Below are 21,599 nucleotides of genomic sequence, written 5' to 3' on the forward strand. Positions count from 1 at the left end.
CGCTGGCGGAGCCGCCTGCGGACGGCGGGTGCATGGGGGGCGCAGAGCCTGCCCCACCGTGGGGGCTGCGAGGCGGCGCCTGGGGCCGTGTCCCCCGTGTCTGCCTTCAGGAAGAGCCGGCAGCCGGTGGGGGAGCCGCTGGGGGACCGCGCCCGAGGCCCACTGCCCCGCCCACCACCCCGCCCTGCCCCACGGGGATCCCACTGGAAACCCCTCTCTGCCTGTTCCCTGCGGGACCCCAGGGTGCCCTCCCTGAGCCGGCACCAGGCGCGTCGCCCAGCCTGCCGCCCCGCGGGTGAGTCCCATGGCAGGTGCCCTGGCCTGGCGCTCTGGACACGCTGCCTGCGGAGCGCTGCCGCCCGAGGCCCGGCGTCCAGCAGGGAAGGGTGGTGGCGGCGCCGGCTGGGGTCTGGGGACAGCCGCACTCTTGGACCCCTCAGCCGCAGACAGCGGCCAGGCCCGGGGCTGGGCCAGAAGGAGCTGCTGGGGAGGACGCTGAGGTGCGAGCTTCCCCTGAGGGCCTCTGATGAAGTACTATATATATATAAATATCTATAAATATAAATATAAATATAAATATATACTTCTACTTGTGGGTACTTTAGGAAAAGCCTCCCTGGTGACTGTAAATGTTCCTTGCGACCCCGCTGCTCCCCCGCCAGTGCGAGCTGGGGTGTGGCTCCCTGCTGACTGCACTGCTCCGCCAGACCTGGCCGGCTCTGCCAGGCCAGGAGCCGCGGGGCGGGGCGCCAGCTCGCCCCGGAGCCCCTTCGGAACATGAGCGTTCAGTGGGGCCAGCCAGGGGGCGGCACCCCCCAGGCCCCTTCCCGGGGCTGCAGGCAGGTCCCAGTGTGGCCTGGGCAGTGACCTTGAGCCCCTGCAGTGCCGCAGGCCCCCCGGAGGCCGCCCCTCCCACAGCTCAGCCGTGTGACCATGGGGGACCTCCCTGAGCAGCAGCCCGCGCCCTCACTGGACCTGGGGCCAGTGCCCAGCGGGGCGAGGCGGCTGTTTGTGGAGTGGCTCCGGCAGCGTCCCTCAGTGCCCCTCCCAGAATCTCTCTTTAAAGCAAAGTCTGGAGCTGGACCGCGTCTCGCGGCGTCCCCTCGGCCAGGAAGCCAGTGGCCAGGACAGAGCGGCACAGAGCTCCTGCCAGCCCGCGGCCACCGGCGGCCACTCACGGTGGTCTGTACGTTCAGGGGTGACAAGCATCCCACGCCCCCAGGACCGCGGGAGAACGGTGAGCGGCCTCCAGGCTGTTCCCCTGCACCAGAGCCGGTCGGTGAAGAGACAGGAGCCGCGAGAGGCGCGTCGGGGCACACGGGAGACGGCGACGAGCGAGGACAGGCGAGCGGCCACAGAGCTCCAGGCTCGGGGACAAGAAGGTCACCACGCAGCCACCACCACCAAGGGCCTGGCGCTCGGGGACTGCCGGAGGTGAGGCCTGAAGCGTGCCACCCTGGGCAGCTCTGCCAAAGCACAACTGGGGTTGAGGCCACACCTGGCAGAAGGCCACGTCGGCTGTGAGCCCTGGCAGGGCCCGCTGCCCTCCCCTGGGGACACTCCATGCAGACATTCCTGAGAGAGGCCTTCCAAGCCATTGGTCACCCCCAGAAATTAGCCTCGTGTCCTCCAGAGTGTGTCCCCAGCTGCAGTGACCCAGGAGAGGCAGAAAATGCTCTCACCCCTTCTGAGCTGCTCCCCATCAAGCTCCCCCCCAGTAAAATCACCTCGCACACTATCTAGGAGGCGCAAAGCCCAGGGGTGGGTTCACCTCCACCCCTCACGGGGGGAACTTCGGGCCCCACCTGTTAAACCCAACACTGTCCTCCGTCCTTGGGGCCCGTGTCCGGGAAGAGCTCCCTGAGCAAAGCGTGTTCCTGCGCGTCCCCGGGCTAAGGCAGGCGGCAGCCTGGCCGCCTCGGGGGAGGGGCAGCAGACGTGGGCCAGCCTGGTGGACAGATTCTGAAATGAGGCCTGAAGAAGGATGGAGAAGGCAAAGTCGGGGTGCAGGCGTCCCGTGCTCCTGAGAAGCGAGAGTGGAGGGGCTGAGCCGGAAGCCAGAAGCCGGACGGCCTGGGCAGGGCCATCCTGCCCACCCCTTGCCCAGCAGGGCCCGCTGTTGCTGGCCTGGGAAACCCCAGCAGCTGGGCTGCATCTGCCCTTGCCACGGAAGGCGAGACAGGACAGGCTTCCGCAAGCAGACGCCTCGCCGACGGGCCAGGCCTGAGCAGGTGCCAGGGGAGCGTGGCCCTGGGGCAGCGGGAGAAGCCCTGAGGAGCCAATGGGAGAACGAGGGGACCTCACGCCTGGTTGTGTGCAAGGAAAATGAGGTTTCTGGCTTGTGGGGGACAGTGTCAGGAGGGACCCAGGAGCCCTGGGCCTGGAAGAACCCCCTGCCCGTGTCCCTGGCCCCTACGGGCTCTGCTGTGTGTGCCCCGGAATGGGCAGGATCTGCGAGGCGTGGTGGCCACCAAGCCAGGGAGGGTGAGGCCACCTGCAACGGCGGCCTGGTGGGCTCCCCAGAATTAGGCTCCCCCTCTTTGTCTCACAGAGCCCGGGCCTCACCGCCCGGCCCTTGTGCTGTCCTCTCTGCCCTTCGGCTTTCCAGCCAGTCTCCCCAGCAGCGGCACCAGCTTCTGCTCCCCTACCCCACAGGCGGGGGCGATCTTTGCAGCTCCCCCCGCCTCTGTGGTGACGGACGGGACACTGGGACCCAGGGTGTCGCTCCGCAGTGGGTTAGGGACACAGATAAAGTGGAACTGAAAGTCTCCGGAGAGCGAGCCCCCGAGGCCATTTTGAAAGTCTTATGAGCTCTTACCTGAACGCTCATCCCCAAAGACATGCCAGGATCGTGCAGCAGCTTCTGGGGCTCTGCCCCCTGGCTTCCCCTCAGGCTGCGGGAGCGGTGGGTCCCTGACCCACACTGGGGGTGCCGCCACTGCCCCAGCAGGAAAACAAGATACTGACTGAAGGTGGGTCATTTAGCAAACAGCAAATGCTTGCCGAGCACCTGGCCTGTGCTAGACTCCAAGGAAGGCAGGGAGGGCACGGCCGGGGGGCTGGTGGGTCCCCACAACCCATCTGGCTCAGAGATAAAGGGGATTAGGGCTGAACTGGGCAGGAGTCAGCGCTGCACTCAGGAGAAGGCAGCCCCTCCCGCCAGGTGTCCCAGGACCCCAGGACAGGTCCCTGGATGGGACTGAGGGGGACCCCAGAAGGGACAGAGCAGAGCCGGTCACCTGAGCACATTTCGAGGATGCTCCTGAGGGACAGCCGCAAGCGACCTGACCTCGAGACAGAGCCCCCCACGGCCCAGACCACCGAGCTGCCCGAGAGTCCTCCGTGCTTGGGAAGGCTGGGCAGCTCGGCTAAGTGCATCCTCCATGGCGCGCCCTTTTCTTCACCAAACATGTTGGCAGTAGCAGCTCAGCCCTCTGCCAGGCTCCCGGGAGCACTGGTGTTTCAAAGATGACACCCCGCAAGGAGACAGAGTAGGTGACCCTGTTCTCCCGCTGCTGCCTCCGTCCCTGCAGCACCCACAGACCTCAGCGCCTCCAGGAGTGAGACCTGCGCACCCACTGTGTGCCAGACTCAGGAGCTCCGGAGGAGCTGGAGTCGCCTTCTCCAGTCCAGTTTGCCCTTCCCGGGAGGATGCGCCCCGGGCCCACTGGCTACCCGGCACCCCCCTCCCGCCACCTGCACGGAAGACCCCAAGAACAAGACCCTTTGCTTCCTAAGGCCTCCCCTGCCCCCGGAGGACCCCTGAAATTGTGCCCAAGCCTTAACTGGAAGTCCTGCAGGCAGATGGAGGTGTCTGGGGCCGGGCCCTGGAGAAGTGGGGTGACCCTCAGCCCCACGGGACCAGACCGCTGCTTTAGAGGCGCACACTGACAGGAGGGCGGCCCCAGGCCGAGAGTCAGCAGTTCACAGAGTCCTGGGCCAGAGCCCTCTCCTCTCACGGCGGGGAGCTCTGTCGAACGTTGGCTCGCTGAGTTTTGCAGACTGCGGGGCTCTGTGAGGGCACCTGGGCATTGGGGGGCACAGAGGGCAGAGGGGAGGGCGCAGGCGTGCTTAGAAGAAGCTGGGAAAACCCAGAGAAAGGTGGGCTTCTGCCTTCTCCCCACACCGGCCCCAGGTCTGCGTGATGCCCCCGGGGAGCCCCTCCTGCAGGGTCCAGCACAGGAGAGAAGGTGGGGATCCCCCCGTAGACGGTATGGGGAGAAGCGCAGGGAAAGCGAAAGCTGACTGGTTTCCGTCCCGAGGCCGCGGCCATCTGCGGGGAATGTCTCTTCCACGCCAGGCCTGCTGTCCTGTCCGACGTGGGCTCTCCGAGCTCCAGGGCTGGGGTTCGGGGCATAGTGACCCCGCACTCCACAGTCGCTGCCCGGAGAGCAACACATAGGGTGACAGTTCCCCTTAGTCGTCCCCAGCGTTGGGTTCCGCTGGCCCGTGGTGCGCAGCTGTGCGTGTGCTGAGACGCGGAATCACGGTCGTGATAAAGAGGAGCTGAGCTTAAACACGGGGTTTCCTCTCATCCGAGTGGCCAGCGCTTCCGCTGTGGCGCTTTCGCCCGTCCCGCGTGGCATGAAGTCACAGCTTGCTGTCTGTTTATCCAGCGCGAGAACCCTTCCGAGTGCAGTCCACGGGGCGCGGGAGGCGATGGCCATCCATTTAAAACTAGACCCTGAACCCCCACTTCTCAAGGCGGATTATGAAATGGAAACTTCTGCAAAGTGGTTGTCGACGTTCGCCGTCGGCCCCGGGGGCCAAAGGGGCGTCAGTCCCCGCGAACCAGGGACAGCCTCTGACGCCGAAGCCTCCCGCGGAATCTGGAAGTTGGCGCCCTGGGAAGGGGGTGCGGGGGTGCGGCGCCTGGGCCGCTGGGGGCGCGGGGCCCTGACTTCCCCCGACGGACCCTCGCTCTGGCTCGCCCGCGGCGGGGCGCGTCTGCTCGCTCGGCCGGCGCGACGCCCAGAACCCCGCGACGCCCAGAACCCCGCTGCCCGCGGCGGGCGCCCGCGGCCGAGGGGCTGTTCCGGGCCGGAGCTTCCCTGCCGCCCCCGCCGGCCGCCTGGGGTGGAGATGGAGCTCCCTGGAGGCCGCCGCTCCGGGCGGAGAACACGACGGGCAGCGGGGAAGCTGGTGCGGGGCGTTTACAGCTGGACCCACGCAAGGGTGGACGGCGCGGCGGGAGGAGCGTTTTTACTGACGAGGGGGGGGGGGCGGGGGGTGCAGGAGGGCGCGGGGGGCGCGGGGGGCGCGGGGGGGGCGCCCCCTCCGCCATCCCGGGCCGCGGCGCCGTCCCCAGGGAGCAGGGCCTGCGCGTCCTCCAGCCTCGCGCGCCGTCCAGGGCTCTGCGCTGTTCAAATTCGGCTTGAAGCTTCCAAGGACACGCCCGGCAGCCGAGGACCAGCCTCTGAGGCGCCCGCGCGTCACCGGCCGGGGGCGCCGTGGAGGGCCCGGGGCGCCGTGGAGGGGCCGGGGGCGCCGTGGAGGGTTGGGGGGGGCGCCGTGGAGGGGCCGGGGGCGCCGTGGAGGGTTGGGGGGGGCGCCGTGGAGGGGCCGGGGGCGCCGTGGAGGGCGCGGGGGCGCCGTGGAGGGGCCGGGGGCGCCGTGGAGGAGCCGGGGGCGCCGTGGAGGGGCCGGGGGCGCCGTGGAGGGCGCGGGGGCGCCGTGGAGGGCCCGGGGCGCCGTGGAGGGGCCGGGGGCGCCGTGGAGGGCGCGGGGGCGCCGTGGAGGGCGCGGGGGCGCCGTGGAGGGCCCGGGGCGCCGTGGAGGGGCCGGGGGCGCCGTGGAGGGTTGGGGGGGGCGCCGTGGAGGGGCCGGGGGCGCCGTGGAGGGCGCGGGGGCGCCGTGGAGGGTTCGGGGGGGGGGGCGCTGTGGAGGGGCCGGGGGCGCTGTGGAGGGTTCGGGGGGCGCTGTGGAGGGGCCGGGGGCGCCGTGGAGGGCGCGGGGGCGCCGTGGAGGGCCCGGGGCGCCGTGGAGGGGCCGGGGGCGCCGTGGAGGGCGCGGGGGCGCCGTGGAGGGCGCGGGGGCGCCGTGGAGGGCCGGGGGCGCCGTGGAGGGCGCGGGGGCGCCGTGGAGGGCCGGGGGCGCCGTGGAGGGCCGGGGGCGCCGTGGAGGGCGCGGGGGCGCCGTGGAGGGCCGGGGGCGCCGTGGAGGGCGCGGGGGCGCCGTGGAGGGCCCGGGGCGCCGTGGAGGGGCCGGGGGCGCCGTGGAGGGCGCGGGGGCGCCGTGGAGGGGCCGGGGGCGCCGTGGAGGGCCGGGGGCGCCGTGGAGGGCGCGGGGGCGCCGTGGAGGGTTTCGGGGGGCGCCGTGGAGGGTTTCGGGGGGCGCCGTGGAGGGGCCGGGGGCGCTGTGGAGGGGCCGGGGGCGCCGTGGAGGGCGCGGGGGCGCCGTGGAGGGTTTCGGGGGGCGCCGTGGAGGGTTTCGGGGGGCGCTGTGGAGGGGCCGGGGGCGCTGTGGAGGGGCCGGGGGCGCCGTGGAGGGGGCGGGGGCGCCGTGGAGGGTTCGGGGGGGGCGCTGTGGAGGGGCCGGGGGCGCTGTGGAGGGTTCGGGGGGCGCTGTGGAGGGTTCGGGGGGCGCTGTGGAGGGTTCGGGGGGCGCTGTGGAGGGTTTCGGGGGGCGCCGTGGAGGGTTTCGGGGGGCGCCGTGGAGGGGCCGGGGGCGCCGTGGAGGGTTCGGGGGGGGGGCGCTGTGGAGGGGCCGGGGGCGCTGTGGAGGGTTCGGGGGGCGCTGTGGAGGGGCCGGGGGCGCCGTGGAGGGCCCGGGGCGCCGTGGAGGGCGCGGGGGCGCCGTGGAGGGCCCGGGGCGCTGTGGAGGGCGCGGGGGCGCTGTGGAGGGCGGGGGGCGCTGTGGACGGCGCCCCGGCAGCGCCCGGGCTCTAGGAAAACGCCCGGTTGAAGCTGAATAAACGCGCTCCGAGCCCGCGGGCCCCGCTCCCACCCCGTGAACGTCTTTGACGGCTTCGCCCTCGAGGGGCCCCCGTGGCCGCGCGTGAGGGGCGCAGGGGCCCGGCCCGGCCTCCGGCCCCACCGGCCGCTCGGGGTCCCTTCCCACCCGGACCCCGCTGACCCCGCACGGCCGCTCCGGCACCCGGACAGCCGCAGGCCGCCCGCCCCGGGACCCCCCCGGCCCCCCCGGCCCCCCCGGCCCCCCCGGCCCCCAGGCCCCAGACGCGCTGCGCACACGCAGACCGCGCATGCGCGCACCCGGGCCGCCAGGGCTGGAGTCCCGCGGGACAGCGCTCCGGAGCTTGGCGCCTGCGGCTTGGAGGGGGCGGGGTGGTGGGCGGGCGCTGGTGGGCGGGGCGAGGGGCGGGGCGGGTATTCCCAGGTGGGCGGGGCGAGGGCCGGGACGGGTATCCCGTGTGGGCGGGGCGAGGGCGGGGCGGGGTGTTTTCCTTGTGGGCGTGGCGAGGGGCGGGGCGAAGGGCGGCCCGGCCCCGCAGTCGCGCGGGCGCTGGTGGAGGCGCCATGGAGGCCGGTTCGGGCCCGGCTCTGCGGCCGGCGGAGAACGGAAACTCGGCCCGGACGCGGCCGCCTGAGCCGGCGCCGAGCTCGGAGCGGGACCCGGACCCAGAGGCGGGCGCGCGGGCCTGGCCCGAGTTCGCGGCGCTGCACGGGCCCGCCCTGCGCGCGTCGGGGGTCCCGGAGCGCTACTGGGGCCGCCTCCTGCACAAGCTGGAGCACGAGGTGCGGCGGGCGGGGAGCGGGCGGGGAGCGGGCGCGGGCCCCCCGCGGGCGGGGAGCGGGGCGCGGGCCCCACCCCGCGGCCGGGTGTGCCGGGAGGAGCCCCGGGCGGGGCGCGGGGTCCCGGCGCGGGGGGCTGGGGCGTGGGGGGCCCCCGGCCTTGGCCGCGGCGGGACGGGGCGCGGGAGGGGGTGTGTCCCCCGGGAGGCGGGGGCGCCGGGGAGGGACGAGCCCGGGCGCCGGGCAGAGGTGACAGGAGCCGGGGCTCGGGACCGCCTGCGGCGCCCTGTGGGGCGTTTAGGGCGAGGCCAGAGTTGGGGGGCCTGAGGGCGACAGCAGCGCCCCTCCCGTCCCAGTCGGCATGGTGGACCGGAGCTCTGGTGGGCGTGCCTGTGTGGGCCCCGGCCCACGCCCCCCCGGGGGGACCCCAGCTGCGGAGACGCAGGCGGGAAGCGGCCCCAGACTTCGGAGCTGGAGTCCTTCAGCCTCCGCCTCCCCAGGGAAAACAGGTACCCCAGAAGTTGTGGTCCTCGAATTCCTTCCTGTTTCTTTGGATGGGAGCCCCAAGTCACCCCCGTTTTTCAGAAAACAGCAACTGTGGGGGGTGGGGAAGGATGCAAAGAAAAGTGAAGTGGTTTCCATAATCCTAGCCCCCTCGCGGTAGGACAGCTCCCCTCTGCTCAGCACCCCCATCCCCCCAGGGTCCTGGCCCGGAGTGGACCCTGGTTCCTGGTCTTTTGGCGCTGAAGTCGGGGCACGGTCCCCGGCCAGACACCGGGACCTTCTCCCTAAGTGGAGCCAGGCTCCCCACCCCACCCAAGGCAGCCAGAGCCCTGCAGGTGATGAGGGTGTCCCCTGAGCAAGGCTGCTGCACCCCTCCTCGGCCAGGTACCCCCTCCTCGGCCAGTTTCTGCGAAGTGGCCAGACCAGGTCCCTTCCTGTAGGAAACAGGCCGCTGCTGCAAGAGATACATTGTCGGGGCACCCACCTTGCTCCCCCCCCCCCCCCCCCCGCCAGCATTTCCTGAGCACTTGTCCCAGCCTGTGCAGGGAGGGACCCCAGGCACTTGTGGGTGAGGATGAAAAGGTCCTGTGTGCCGGTGAGGTAACACCATGCCCGACGCCCAGCCTCTGCCCCGGAGGCCTCCCTGGCCAGTAAATCCTCCCTCGGGCAAGTCTGTGCCCGGGTCCCACCTGGAATGCGGGGCACAGGGAAGCAGGGATGGCACGAGATAAGTTACAGTCAGTGCCCAGCGCGTAGCGGGTGTTTGCCAGACTGGAGGGTCCCCTCGCCCTGCTGAGGGGCCACCAGTGTTTTTCCATGCCCCCCCCCCACCCCGCTGTTCGGGCGGTAGCGGGCGGGGCAGTGAGTCACCGCTTTGCCAGACCCAAACCTGCAGCCATTGTTCTGTGTGATGCCTGCGCTGTGGCCCACGTGGGGGGCACACCCCACAGGACAGCCCCTGAGGCCCGGCCACCCCCTGCTGCCTCAGAAGAAACCCATTCCCGGGGAGCCTGGGGAGGGCCCCACAGCCTCGGCACCTCCCGGCTGCACGGGCTTCTCAGGGCGCGGCCATTCCCCTTGGCTTCCTCCTTCGGGCTTCTCCAGCCCAGCATGAAGGGCTGGGGTCACCCCCATTCACAGCTAGGGAGAAGGCAGGCCCTGTGGCCTTCACTGTGCCCCAGCCTCCCGCCAGGTTTGGGGAAGGCAGGCTGGGGACTTGGCCCTGTGCAGAGGCAGGGGTGTGACTCCCGCCCCTCCGAGGCAGCTCCTGTGACCGCTGAGCTGGAGTGGGACGTCGTGGCCTTGCCCGGCTCCGGGAGGCTCAAACAGAACCTAACACCTGGCTCCGAGGTCAGAGGGCCCGGGCTGCCCTGCTGCTGGCTTCTCTGCCCCAGGGCCTCTGCCCGTGCAGCCCCTCTGCCATCCAGCACCACAAGTTGTCACCCAACTCTCCCTTCAAAGCTGACCTCCGGCTGTCTCCTCCCTCACGTCTTCCCAGTGCCAGGCCCCTGCATGGTGTTTGGGGGTCCCTCAAGTGGCCTGGACCTTCCCTTCTCCGGCAGCTGGCAGCTCCCTGGGCAGGATGGCAGCGATTTATCGTCACACCGCAAAGGGCCCGTCCTGCCCGGCTGCTTCTGCCTGAATGGGTGGCTGGTTCCCCGCTGCTGCGCTGAATCCTTCCGATGTTAATTCACGCGACGGGGTTTTAGGGAGCTCTGCTGAGTCCCTGCGGTGTGCCCGCACTTGCTGTGCGCTGTTTTACTGATTTCATGCTGCTGTCCTGGGAGGTGGGTGTCCCCCTACCTGGGGGTGCCCATCCAGGCGAGCAGCGTCCGTAGCAGGTCCTTCCCGGGCGTGGGGGGAGGTTCTTCTGAGACCTTGTGTGTGGGGGTCACTCAGCCCCCCAGCAGCCCTCTGAGGTCGGGAGTCTGGAGCAGAGCGATTCGGTGACGGGCTCAGGGCCACATAGGCCCACTCAGGCCCCGCCGACGTGCAGCAGACACACCTCAGCAGAGCCTCGCCGCGGGGCACACACGGGGGCCAGTGTTGTCTTTGCCAGGGAAGCTCTGAGGCCCTTGTCCCTCTGCCCATTGGGCAGGGACCTCTGGACACAGCCCCAGGCCCTGTTGGGTGCGGGTCTGGGCCCACACGGTGGCCGAGGAGACCGCACTCCTGTCCCCCCCACCCTGGCTGTCTCAGCCGCCCTGGTGTGGAATTGTTCTTGGGATGTGAACTTGGGGTCAGACCCCTGGTCTCCGAGATCCCGACTCCATAAACCTGAGGCGTGTCGGGAGCCTCCGCCTGCGGGTCACGCTCCCAGGGACTCAGCACAATCTGGACACACGCGGCCCCCTCCAAGCAGGGGGCGCGTGGGCCAGGCCCCGTTCCCCGCCTGTCCTGCGGTGTGGGCGGTCGGGGCACCTCTCCCAGGGGTGTGTTTGTCCCTGAGGCCGGGGGTGGCACCCCCGCCTCCCCCAGAGCGGGGGCCGAGGCTGCAGGGAAGGGGTCAGGAGTGGAGCATCCCTCTGACACCCCCGTCTGCGGCCCCAGGTTTTCGACGCAGGGCAGGTGTTCGGGATAATGCAGGTGCAAGAAGCGGAGGATGAGAGCGCGGAGGCGGCCCGGGAAGAGCAGGAGAAGCCGCCCAACCCGGGTGGCGGCGGGCTCTGCTACAAGGTCATCGTGACCAACGAGGCTGGGCTGCAGGCGGCAGACCCCAACAGGTAGGTCCTCACCCCCCCCCCCCACCTCGTGGCTTTCAGGGCCGGCTTCCTTGCAGGGCTGTCACCATGCTGCTGACAGCCGGAAGAGCAGCCCCTGGCCTACCGCCTGCGTGCCAGGCCCCGGGACAGCCGGGCGACGTGTTGGAGGGCTTCCCACCCCATTCAGGGTCCCATTGACCCCCACACGGAGGACCCCCGTGTTGTCCATTCTCAACACCCGGAGAGCAGTGTCCCCGAGCCTCACTTAACTGTCATCAGTAGAGGTGCGACCAGTTCCATGTGGCTGACAAGGAACCGGGAGGGCCTGACCCGCGGTCACACGCCGGCTAGGGTGGGCATCAAACTAGGGCAGGATCTGCCAAGGCTCCCTGGCCTCTCTCAGGCCTGCTGCTTCTGAACCTCTGGGTGGGGCCTGAGAAACCGTAGTTAACAGATGCCCCGGGGCTTAGCGCCCAGGAAGGTGGTACGTGTGGCCTGGTGGACTCCGGGGCCAGGGGAGGGGACTGGACTGTGGCTGCCCTCGCCCAGGACGGGGCCCTGGAGGAACCCTGCCTGACTCGGGGTCGCTGGGCCCTGCGTCCATGGCTCTTTGGGGAAGGGCCTGGCCCCCTCTTCTGGAGCGTGTTCCCTCTGGGGCGGGAGGGGCCGGGTAATTGCAGTAGCCGGCACCCCCACCCACACGCTCTGTGACTCAGAAACTCCCAGGCTCACCTGTCTGGTTGAGCGCAGCGCACAGGCCTTCCCGGGAGGCTCTCTGCCTGCCCAGCCCCACCCCTGCCTGTGCGGTGAGTCAGGCCCAGCAGCCGCTGTGCAGCCCACAGCCTTCGCACTGCACCCCCACTGCCCCCGCCAGGTTTGGGAGCAGCTGGGGTGGGGTTCAGGGTTTGGGGCGCCAGCCTTGGTTTCAGCCTTCCCTGCCCCGGCCCTTCCCCTCCACGCCTGCTGTGTCCAGCACCCCTCCCCTGTGTGCGTCTGCCCAGGTCACCCTAGGGGCTCCATTTTGAAGATCTGGCTCCCTGTGCTGGCCACGTGCTCGTAACGCTCCGCGCAGTTTTGAAGACACACAAGCAAAAGCTAATGTTAGCACGATAAAACAGCTGCTGCCGAGCTCGCCGCCCAACCTCGGCACCAGAGCACCTGCTGTCCTTCCACTTAGGGGGCACAGAGGCTGGGGCGCTATGCCCAGCAGGGCCCCGGGTGGGGGCGGGCAGCCCTGTCCCGTGGGGTGGGGGCAGGCATGGCCTCAGGCCTGCAGTGGTACCCCCGTCCTCTGTGGCAGCCCCACCGCCGTCCTAGACACTTGCACGCTGGCCTCCCCCAGGGAAACCGAACTGGGGGTGGTGGGGGCAGGCACTGCCAGGGAAGGACCGGGACTCAGGGGCTTGCGTTTGTGGGCTCTGGAGGCCCTGCTCTGCATCCCGCCACTGGCCCCCAGGCGAGTGACCTTTGCTTTGCCGGGCCCCTGCCGGCAGCAGGAGCGGCCAAGCCTGGGCGTCAGCAGCTCCCCGGCCGGTGGTCATCCCAGCTCATGACCTGTGCTTGGTCAGGGCACTGGCGGCAGGCGCAGGTGTCGCCTGTTGCGACGCGGGCCGGGCGCAGGAACTAGGCTGCACTGTGCGTGGTGGGCAGCACGGGGATCCCCGCCCAGGCGCTCTGGACTCAGGCCCGCTCCTGTCTTAGGTGGGGCCATCACTCAGGTTGGGGGTCCTCCCTGTCCCCCACCTCGCCTCCTCCTCGGGTGACCCCGCTGGCCCTCTCCCCTGCCTTCCCTGCCCGGGAAGCACCCTCACCCGGCCCGTGGCCTGTGCCCACAGCATCTTCCTCATCGACCACGCCTGGACGTGCCGCATACAGCACGCCCGCCAGCAGCTGCACCAGGTGCCAGGACTGCTGCACCGCATGGCCAACCTGATGGGCGTCGAGTTCCACGGGGAGGTGCCCAGTGCTGAGGCCGTGGATCTGGTGCTGGAGGAGATGTGGAAGTTCAACCAGACCTACCAGCTGGCCCATGGGGTGAGCGGGACGAGCGGAGCCCTGGCCCGAGTTGTCGGGGCAAGAGTGGGCAGCGTAGGAGAACCCCAGCCCGGGGCGGTGACCCCATCCCTGGGCCCGCCCACCCTCGTTCCCTTCGGCTTCACCATGGACCTGTCCCCCCTTTGCCTTGCACCGGCCAGTGCTGAGACCCAGGTGTCCACGCAGCCTTGAGCTGCAGGACGTGCTCCTCCCTTAGACCCCCGCCTGGGGCCCAGTGGCTCGGCTGCCTCTTTCTCGGTCCCCTTACCCTCAGCGGCTCTCAGAGGTTCCGCGCCGTCTTGAGGAGAAAAGCCTCCCCTCCTGCTCATGTCCTGGGCTTTCATCAGCCCTCCCCCACCTCCCCAGACTCACCTCACGCCCCCAGCCCCCCAGCACTTCGAAAAGGACAAATGCTCGTCTCTTGGCATCTGAGCTTAGATGTCACCGCCTCCAGGGAGCCGTCCCTGAAACCACCCCACCCCACACACACACAATCCAAACGTCATGTAGAGCCTCCGACGGCGGCGTGACCCATCGCAGTCCTCTGGCCTGTGTCCTGCTCCGGCAGGGCCGCCGTCCGCAGGCCCTGGATTTAGCGGTGGGGATGCGTGTGACAGCTGCCCCAGACACGGAGGGCAGGGCCTAGACGGGTGGGTGATTGGGGTGGGCGTGCACAGATAGGGCCAGGGTCTCCATGTGTGCTCCCCACAGTCGGCCGAGGAGAAGGTGCCGGTCTGGTACATCATGGACGAGTTTGGCTCCCGCATCCAGCACTCGGATGAGCCCAGCTTCGCCACTGCGCCCTTCTTCTACATGCCCCAACAGGTGGCCTACACACTGCTGTGGCCCCTGAGGGACCTGGCCACGGGCGGTAAGTCAAGTGCCCGCGGCCGGAGGACGGGCCCCGCCTCCCGCCACCCTGACGGCCCGCGTGTCTCGGTGCAGAGGAGGTGACCCGGGACTTCGCCTACGGAGAGGCGGACCCTCTGATCCGGAAGTGCAGGCTGCTACCCTGGGCACCCGCCGACCTGACGGACCTCAGCTCCTCCACGCCAGAGCCGCCCGACCGGCACTACCAGGTGTGACCCTCTGCCCGCCCCCACCGCTTGGTTGCCCGGTGGCTTCTAGAACCTTCTTCACCCAGTCACCCAACAGTATTGAATAGCAGCAGCAACTGCAAGAGGTAGACACGAGTTTGGAGCATCTTAAAAAGGGATTTGGAGCTCAGGTGACTGTGAGCTGCGGGTGGTCACAAGGCCTGGGCACCCACAGGAGCCTAGGCTGCGGGTGCTGCCCTGGGAGGTAGTGGTTTGGTGTGAATCCCACCCAGTCTTGGCTCATTTCCTGACCCCTCCCTCACCGGGGAGGTGAAGATGCCCCTCGAACACCACATGTCCTTTTCCCACACTGGGCCCTCAGCAGGCAGCTGTCACTGGTGGCATGGACGCAGGAGCTGTCCACGGCAGCCTCCCGCTCATACCCTGCCTGGCCCTGAGAGCAGCAGCAGGTGCCATGTGCAGGACACAGAGCGTGGGCCAGCGGGCTAGGGAGCAGGGACAGCGAGACCTGGGCCAGGGAGGAGATGGTGCCAAAAAGGACACAGCCACCATGGGCACCTGGCGGGGCTGGGCCCCTGGCCTTCTCCACCCCCTCGCCTCTGACTGCCTGCCGCTGCTTCCCTGGCTGGTCCCTGTGGAACCAGGCAGCAGGGAGCCTGTGCTTAGCTCCTCGCAGTCATGCTCTGCTTAACCCTGCAGCTTCTCAGTCCTGTTTTTATCTTCATCTCACTGAGGAGGAGGGACTGAGGCACAGAGAGGCTAAATCACTTGCTAAAGGTCACACAGCTGGTGGGAGAGCTGGAGTCCAAGGCCAGGGCAGGTGATGACCTGGGTGCAGAGGCTGCTCTGGACACCTCGGAGGGCCCTGGAAGGACCCAACGAGTTCACTTGTGTTGGAGGGGCGGGCCCTGTGCTGCTTGTGGCTCGTGAGGGCAGCTGGGCGGGTCCTGTGCACCTCGCCCAAAGACAGCGGGACTGAACGCTGTTGTTTCAGAGCCCGCTGCGCACCTGTGCCCAGGAGGTGCCCGGGGAGCACTGGACAAGGGAGCGCTGCACAGGGGCTTAGCAACGGCCTGGCCTGGGGTGGTTTATTAGAGGAACTCAGACAAAGATGAGTTTCTCCTGGGATGTCCTCCCCAGTTCAGGGAGAGAAAAGAGGCCAGACGCCACCCGGCTGACCTTTCTGGTTCTGATCTTTTGACCTGCTGACCCACCTGGATGGGCCTGGGGTTGCCAGCGTCCAGCCAGGTGACAGGTTGCCCCGGGGCATGGCCACTTAAAGCAGCCCCTGCACCTGTCAGATCAGGGAGGGGCTCTGGCTCAGGGCCTCTGCCAGGTGGGGCCGCCTGTCAGTGAGTGGCGTTAGCGCCTGCCCATGTGAGTGTCACCCCCACAGGGTACCGGCCAATAGAAAGGAGGGGAGACCAGCGCCCACTGCCCTGCTTGCTAGAAGCAGCCCAGCCACACTGGGGAGATGCAGTCAGCTCCCCCCTTTGAAGGGAGTCGACTAAGTGAAACCACCACATGCTGAAGCAGGGGGCAGCCCTGGGAGGCGCCCCTCGAAGCAGGCAGCCCCCTCCCCGGGACAGGCAGGGCGCCTTCTCGTGCACCTGATCTGGATGTAGAGTTGAGAAGTTTGCCAACGTTTACATTCTCGTGACACAAAGCTTGACTGCTCAGCACTTGAGGGGCTCCACTCGGGGTCCAAGTGTGCCCTAAAACCCCCACATCCAGAGGGAAGACCTCTGTTCCCTTGCCCCCAGCCAAAGGTCTGTCTCGAGCTCTGGTGTGTTTCTCTCTAGGCCATCTTAGAGGAAATCAAGGAGAAGCTGCCGCTCCCCATCAGTCCAGCACCCTATCCCCACGACCACATCTTCAAGTAGGTCACCCCCTCCTCTGCTCACGGTGAGCCCCCCTCATCACTGTCCTCACACAGCCCCCACATTCTAGGAACAGGCCTGGCACACCGAGGCACTCAGTGCACCTGCCATGCCCTGCCAGCATGGCGGGGACAGAAACCCCAGTGAAGTTCTCAGGAGGGCAGAGCTCCTGAAGGAGGCAGAGTAAACACTGCTCTCCAGGACGAGGGATCGCCCGCCCCGTCCTGTGCACAGAGGGTCACTCCCCAGCTTGTCCTCCGGAGGGCTCTGCTCAGCCGGGTGCTCCCGTGCACCCTTCTCTGGCCCAGGGAGTGAAAACTACACACACCGGCCCCTCCCCAAAGCTGGCACCTGCTGAGCGTGGATTTGTGGGTCCCTGGGGACTGCCCTGGGCCGCCGGGGGCCCTTCCAGGTGTGGGCAAGCGAGTTATGTAAGGCCAAGCAGGCAGGCCTAGGCTGAGTCCCACGTGGAAACAGGCACCCCATTTTCCAAGCGAGGAAGTGGAGGTGAGTGCCCTGCCACCCCATGTGGACGGGCTTACAGCAGGCCCCAGGGCAGCCGGGAGCAGACTGGGCTCCACCCTCCCTGCGCCCCCTCCCTCTGGTGCCAAGCCTGGTTCGGCCAGAGATGGGCAAATGCCCCTGCCCCCCCACACACCTGGGGCTCCCCCATTTGGCCCAGTTGTGTCAACCCAACCTCTGTCCCCGTGGGGGGGGCAGCGAGCTGCCTTTGCTGGGCACTCAGATCAGCCTGTGTGGTCCTCATGGCAAGGGTGAGCTGGGCCGACCCAGGGCCGACCGGGGACCCATCCAGAGTCGGTTGGCTCCGGCCTCGCCCTCTCACGTCCGTGGCGGGGCCCCCACTCACCGCCTGTGCCTGCAGGGTCTACACGGACATCCAGCAGGTGGTCGGCCACCTCACCCACCCGCGCTTCACCTTCACCCAGAGCGAGGCGGACGCGGACATCCTCTACAACTTCTCGCACTTCAAGGACTACAGGTGAGGGCACCTCTCGGCCCAGACCCCCCCGCGCCAGGCCCCCAACCCCCGCCCGCCTAAGCCTGCGCCCGGCCTCCCGCAGGAGGCTCAGCCAGGAGCGGCCCAACGTGCTGCTGAACCAGTTCCCCTGCGAGAGCCTGCTGACCGTGAAGGACTGCCTGGCCTCCATCGCCCGCCGGACGGGGGGCCCCGAGGGCCCGGCCTGGCTGCCCCGCACCTTCAACCTGCGCACCGAGCTGCCTCAGTTTGTCAGCTACTTCCAGCAGCGGCAGCAGCAGTGAGCCCCGCCCCGCCCGGCCCCGCACGGCTCACCTCCCCACCCCCTCATCCCACCCGCCTGGCTGACGTCCCCCGGTGACCCTCCTCAGCTCCCCAGGGGAGGTTGGGTGCCCCGCCTCTTCCTCCATGCTCCTGGGGAGTGCAGCCTGGGGGGGTGGGTCCAGGGCCCAGTCTAGCCAGCCCTGTCCCCAGGGGCGAGGACAACCACTGGATCTGCAAGCCCTGGAACCTGGCTCGCAGCCTGGACACCCACATCACCCGGAGCCTGCACAGCGTCATCCGGCATCGCGAGAGCACCCCCAAGGTGGGCCCGTGGCTCGGGCAGCCTGGCCACCCAGACAGGGCGCCCGCGGGGTGGGGGGCCCGGTGTTGGCAGTCACTCAGCTCCCAGAGTCCCTGAAGCCCCCACCCCTCCTGCCACGGCCCTTGCAGCAGCGCGGGGCTGTGCGGCAGGAGGGAGCCGTCCTGCGTGTCTGACCTGCGTCCCCTCGCACGGCACCTCCTGTGACTTCCCCGCAGGACGGAGGTGGCCAGGCCAGGGAGCCCCTCGGGGCAGCAGCTCAAGCATCCGACAGCAGCAGAAAACTCCCCGGGTGGCCATGGAGACCAGCAGGGGGAGGGGGTCGTCGCCCGGAACTCGTGTTGAGCTTTCAAAGCCGGCCTGGCGGGGAGGTTCTTCCCTCGCTCCCAGGGGACGGTGAAGCTCTCGGCCACCTCGGGGAGCTTCAGAGAGGCAGAGGAGGCGGCCTCGTGCAGGGTGCAGGCCTTCCCTGGACGTGGATCCGGGGGACCCAGGGTGGCGGGTCATCCCCCCAGTGGCCCGGGCTCCGGCCGCCGCCGCAGGCACGCACCGGGTGGAGTGCGGGCCGGGGCCCGTGGTGCTCTGTCCGGCAAGGTGGCCGCCTGCGAGCCTGCACCCTTGTACTCCAGGTTGTGTCCAAATACATAGAAAACCCCGTCTTGTTCCTTCGAGAAGACGTGGGCAAGGTCAAGTTTGACATTCGCTACATCCTGCTCCTGCGGTCGGTGAGGCCCCTGCGCCTGTTCGTGTACGACGTCTTCTGGCTGCGCTTCTCCAACCGGTTCGTGGGGCCGGCGGGGCTGGGGGCTGGGCCCGGGCCCTCTTTCACTCGGGGTCAGAGCCTGCACTGCAGCTCCCTCCACGCCACACACCAGCGGGTGACCGGTCCTATTAGGCGGCAGTGGTTTGTCCTCCCCAGTGGGCATTCCTTGTCCAGTGGGTGCCCACGCCTGGGGGTCAGTTGGGAGGACGGTTCTGAACCTGCACAGGGTCGTCACAGCCAGCCTGGCGCTCACCCCCACCCAGACTCGGGTGGACCACACCCCCCGGCCCTGGTCAGGGTACCTGCGCCCACGCAGCCAGGGGCACAGCCATGCTCAGCGCCCAAGCCAGTCTGTCTGCTGTGCCCCAGGCCCTTTGCGCTGGACGACCTGGACGACTACGAGAAGCATTTCACCGTCATGAACTATGACCCGGAAGTGGTGCTAAAGCAGGTAGGCCTGGGGCGCCTGAGAGTCCATGTGGAGGCTGGCACAGGCCACAGGCCCTTTGGGATCCCCTGCCCCCCGCTGCACCTCCTTTCTCAGTGGGTCTTGTTCTGAGATGTGGTGCCCAGTGTCTCTGCAGGACACTCTTGTCATTCACTGATTGATTAATGGACATTTAGGTCATTTCTGGCCTTCCATCCTCCATGAGCCAGGCGTGTCAAGGGCCTCGCTGTCCCACGTCCGGAGGTCCTGGGGGCAGGCCCAGGAAGGGTCAGGCTGGGTGTCCCCGGTGCCCCCGGCAGGGGCTGTCTCCTCCGAGCTGGGCGGAAGGCTGCCCCTGGGGCCCGAGCCCTCACGGGGCCTCAGGGTATTGGGAATTACCGTGAAGCACTGGGTGACTCCGCGCGGGGTCGGGAGGGTGTCACCCCGGGGTCACAGTCCTCGGAAGTCCTTGCGTCCAGCATGTCCACAGGGCATGAGCTCGGGGTGTCCTCTAGCTGAGGAAGCAGCTGTCCCGGGTGTGTGAGTGGCGCCTCGGCCCGTACCTCACATCCGCCGGCACATGGAGCGGTGCCGCGCATGAGCCTCCATTCCGAGACAGGCATGGTGGCAGCTGGCCCCGGCCTTGCAATCCCTCACCTCGCCTGAGCTCACGGTGACCCTGCAGACCAAGGCCAAGTTTGCTGGGCAGGGGGAACCTTACAGATGAGGAACCTGAGCTCCCAGGAGGAAAATTGCCCGTCCAGAGTCGTGCCGTGGTATCCAGGGCTGGAGCCTGGCTCCTGCCCCCAGTCTGTGCCGAGGGGGAGGGCCAGGCGGGCCGGCTGCTCTGACCCCTGGCGAGTGGGGGGCGCCCTGCCCGGAGGAGCCAGGCCAGGGGTGATGGCCTGCATCTGCCACAGGTGCACTGCGACATGTTCATCCCAGAGTTCGAGAGGCAGTACCCCGAGTTTCCCTGGAGCGGTGTCCAGGTGAGTCCTGGGTACAGCTGGGAGGCTTCCCCCAGGGGACAGGTGGGGGGCAGGGTCTCTGTCTCCCTGGATGGTCCTACCGAGGCTGGTGAAGGAAGCTGGGGGGGCGGCGTCCCCGTGCCCACTCTGGCCATGTGAGGTGCTCTGGAGGGGCGCTCAGGCACGTGGGCAGCAGAGCGTGGCCCCCAGGACGGGAGGTGCTTCTTGGAGCTCCTGGGGGCAGAGGGGTCTGCAGGGCCCCGCGGCAGGGGACACGGGCTTATTTGGAGGACACTGCCGGGAGCGAGAGGGGGCACGTGGCGGGCAGAGTGGCCTCGGCCAGGCCTGGAGACACAAAGGCTGTAGGAGAAGGTGACTGAGGCCGTTTGGGGACTGGGGCTCAGAAAGGGGCAGTGAACCCCATTTGGGAGGCTGCGCTGGGGCTGGTCCCAACTTCAGAGCCGTGCAGGCCCCCTGACCCTGCCTCCTGGCCCCCAGGCCGAAATCTTCCAGGCCTTCAAGGAACTATTCCAAGTGGCTTGCGCCCGGCCGCCGCCCCTGGGCCTCTGTGACTACCCCTCGTCCCGGGCCGTGTACGCCGTGGACCTCATGCTGAAGTGGGACAGCCGTCCAGACGGTGAGCCCCCGCCAGTCCCAGGCACAGCCCCCAAAGCCGACCATCTGGCCGCGCCCCACCCCAGGACAGAGAGAGGGATCCCCGCTTCCTGGCCCTGGCCAGCCATGCACTGGGTCGAGGGGGACCCTCACCAGCTGGGCCCGCAGGACACAGTGCGAACGGAGGGGGTGCTGAGGGCCCACCACGAAGACCCCCAGGAGAAGGGCGGAGGGAGGGGGCAGCCAGGCACACCCAGTGCCCTGCAGCGCATCCCGCCTGGGGACCCCAGGCCAAGCCCACCGTGCTGGGCCCTGAAGCTCTGCTCCCCCTTTTCCACCACACTGAACACCTGCACCCCGGTGGGGCCCACGTCACTCCCGAGGCAGCTCCACCTTCTCGGCATCCCGAGGCCCTGGCGCTGGGCCGGCACCCGGCCCCTCCCCCCAGCTCCCTCTGCCCCGTGCCCACAGGGAAGCAGGTGATGCAGCCCCAGATCCTGGAGGTGAACTTCAACCCCGACTGCGAGCGCGCCTGCAAGTACCACCCGGCCTTCTTCAACGACGTCTTCAGCACCCTGTACCTGGATGAGCCCGGCGGCCACCACGTCACCGCCCTCCTCTAGGCGCCCCCCTGCAGGCGCCCCCCTCCAGGCCCTCGCCCTGCCGCATCCGAGCTCTCCTGCCAGGCCCCCCTTCCTCCTCCGCCCCATCTCCGTTCCTCGCCCCGGCTTCGCCCCTGGAGGTGCAGCGCCCTCCTGCCCACAGGGGTCAGAAGCAGGGCCAGGCACCGTGTCCCAGGCCTGAGGGCCACTCCCCTCGCAGCCTCAGTGCCACCAAGGCCTTCGTTCCAGAGCGTGGCTTCCTGGCTGCCACATTTGCTTGGATGTAGTGAAAAGAGGGCTTCTGGGGTGCATGAGGCAGTGTCCCCAGAATCAGGATTCCATGGGGGGCCCATGAGCAGCCTGACTCCCCAAGGCGGGGCAGGGTCTCACCACACCCCCACCCCGTGCGACAGCATCCCCAAAACTCCCTGCAGAAACTGCCCCCAGACCCAGCCTTCTCCAGCTCAGCCAGAGCCTCCACCGGGACCCACCAGGGAGACCCCGGGGCAGGAGGCCACCCGGTCGCCTTTGCCTTTCGGCTGCCTGGCCCTGCTGCCTCCCTGGCCGCTGGCCCTGCCCCCTGGGATGGCTGCGGGGAGGGCGCGGGCAGCTGCGGAGGGCGGCCGCCACGAGGCCTGCCCCCCAGCAGCCAGAGTCAGAATGTCTGACTTTTGTTACTTTTGAATTTATGGGAGAAAATGGAACATTCTACGACTTTCCTTACTCTTGCTTCTGACTTTGGACGGGGCACTGCCAGCTGCTGTGTGTGCCATGG

The 21,599-nt window shown here is 68.8% G+C and overlaps 1 protein-coding gene across 1 annotated transcript; it reads left to right on the forward strand.

Moving 5' to 3' along the window:
• Positions 1-7,392: 7,392 nt before the first annotated feature.
• TTLL12 (tubulin tyrosine ligase like 12) lies at positions 7,393-20,845 on the forward strand (the record flags this gene model as incomplete). Its single annotated transcript, XM_084254541.1, has 14 exons — positions 7,393-7,694; positions 10,746-10,918; positions 12,733-12,931; positions 13,643-13,802; positions 13,877-14,010; positions 15,792-15,868; positions 16,753-16,869; positions 16,952-17,146; positions 17,341-17,452; positions 18,079-18,230; positions 18,582-18,663; positions 19,560-19,628; positions 20,106-20,244; positions 20,694-20,845. Exons 1-14 carry the CDS (start codon positions 7,476-7,478, stop codon positions 20,843-20,845), a joined length of 1,980 nt encoding a protein of 659 aa, XP_084110667.1. The 5' UTR covers positions 7,393-7,475.
• Positions 20,846-21,599: the final 754 nt, after the last annotated feature.

Source organism: Talpa europaea (genome assembly GCF_964194135.1).
Source record: "Talpa europaea genome assembly, chromosome: 15".
NCBI classification, from domain to species: domain Eukaryota; kingdom Metazoa; phylum Chordata; class Mammalia; order Eulipotyphla; family Talpidae; genus Talpa; species Talpa europaea.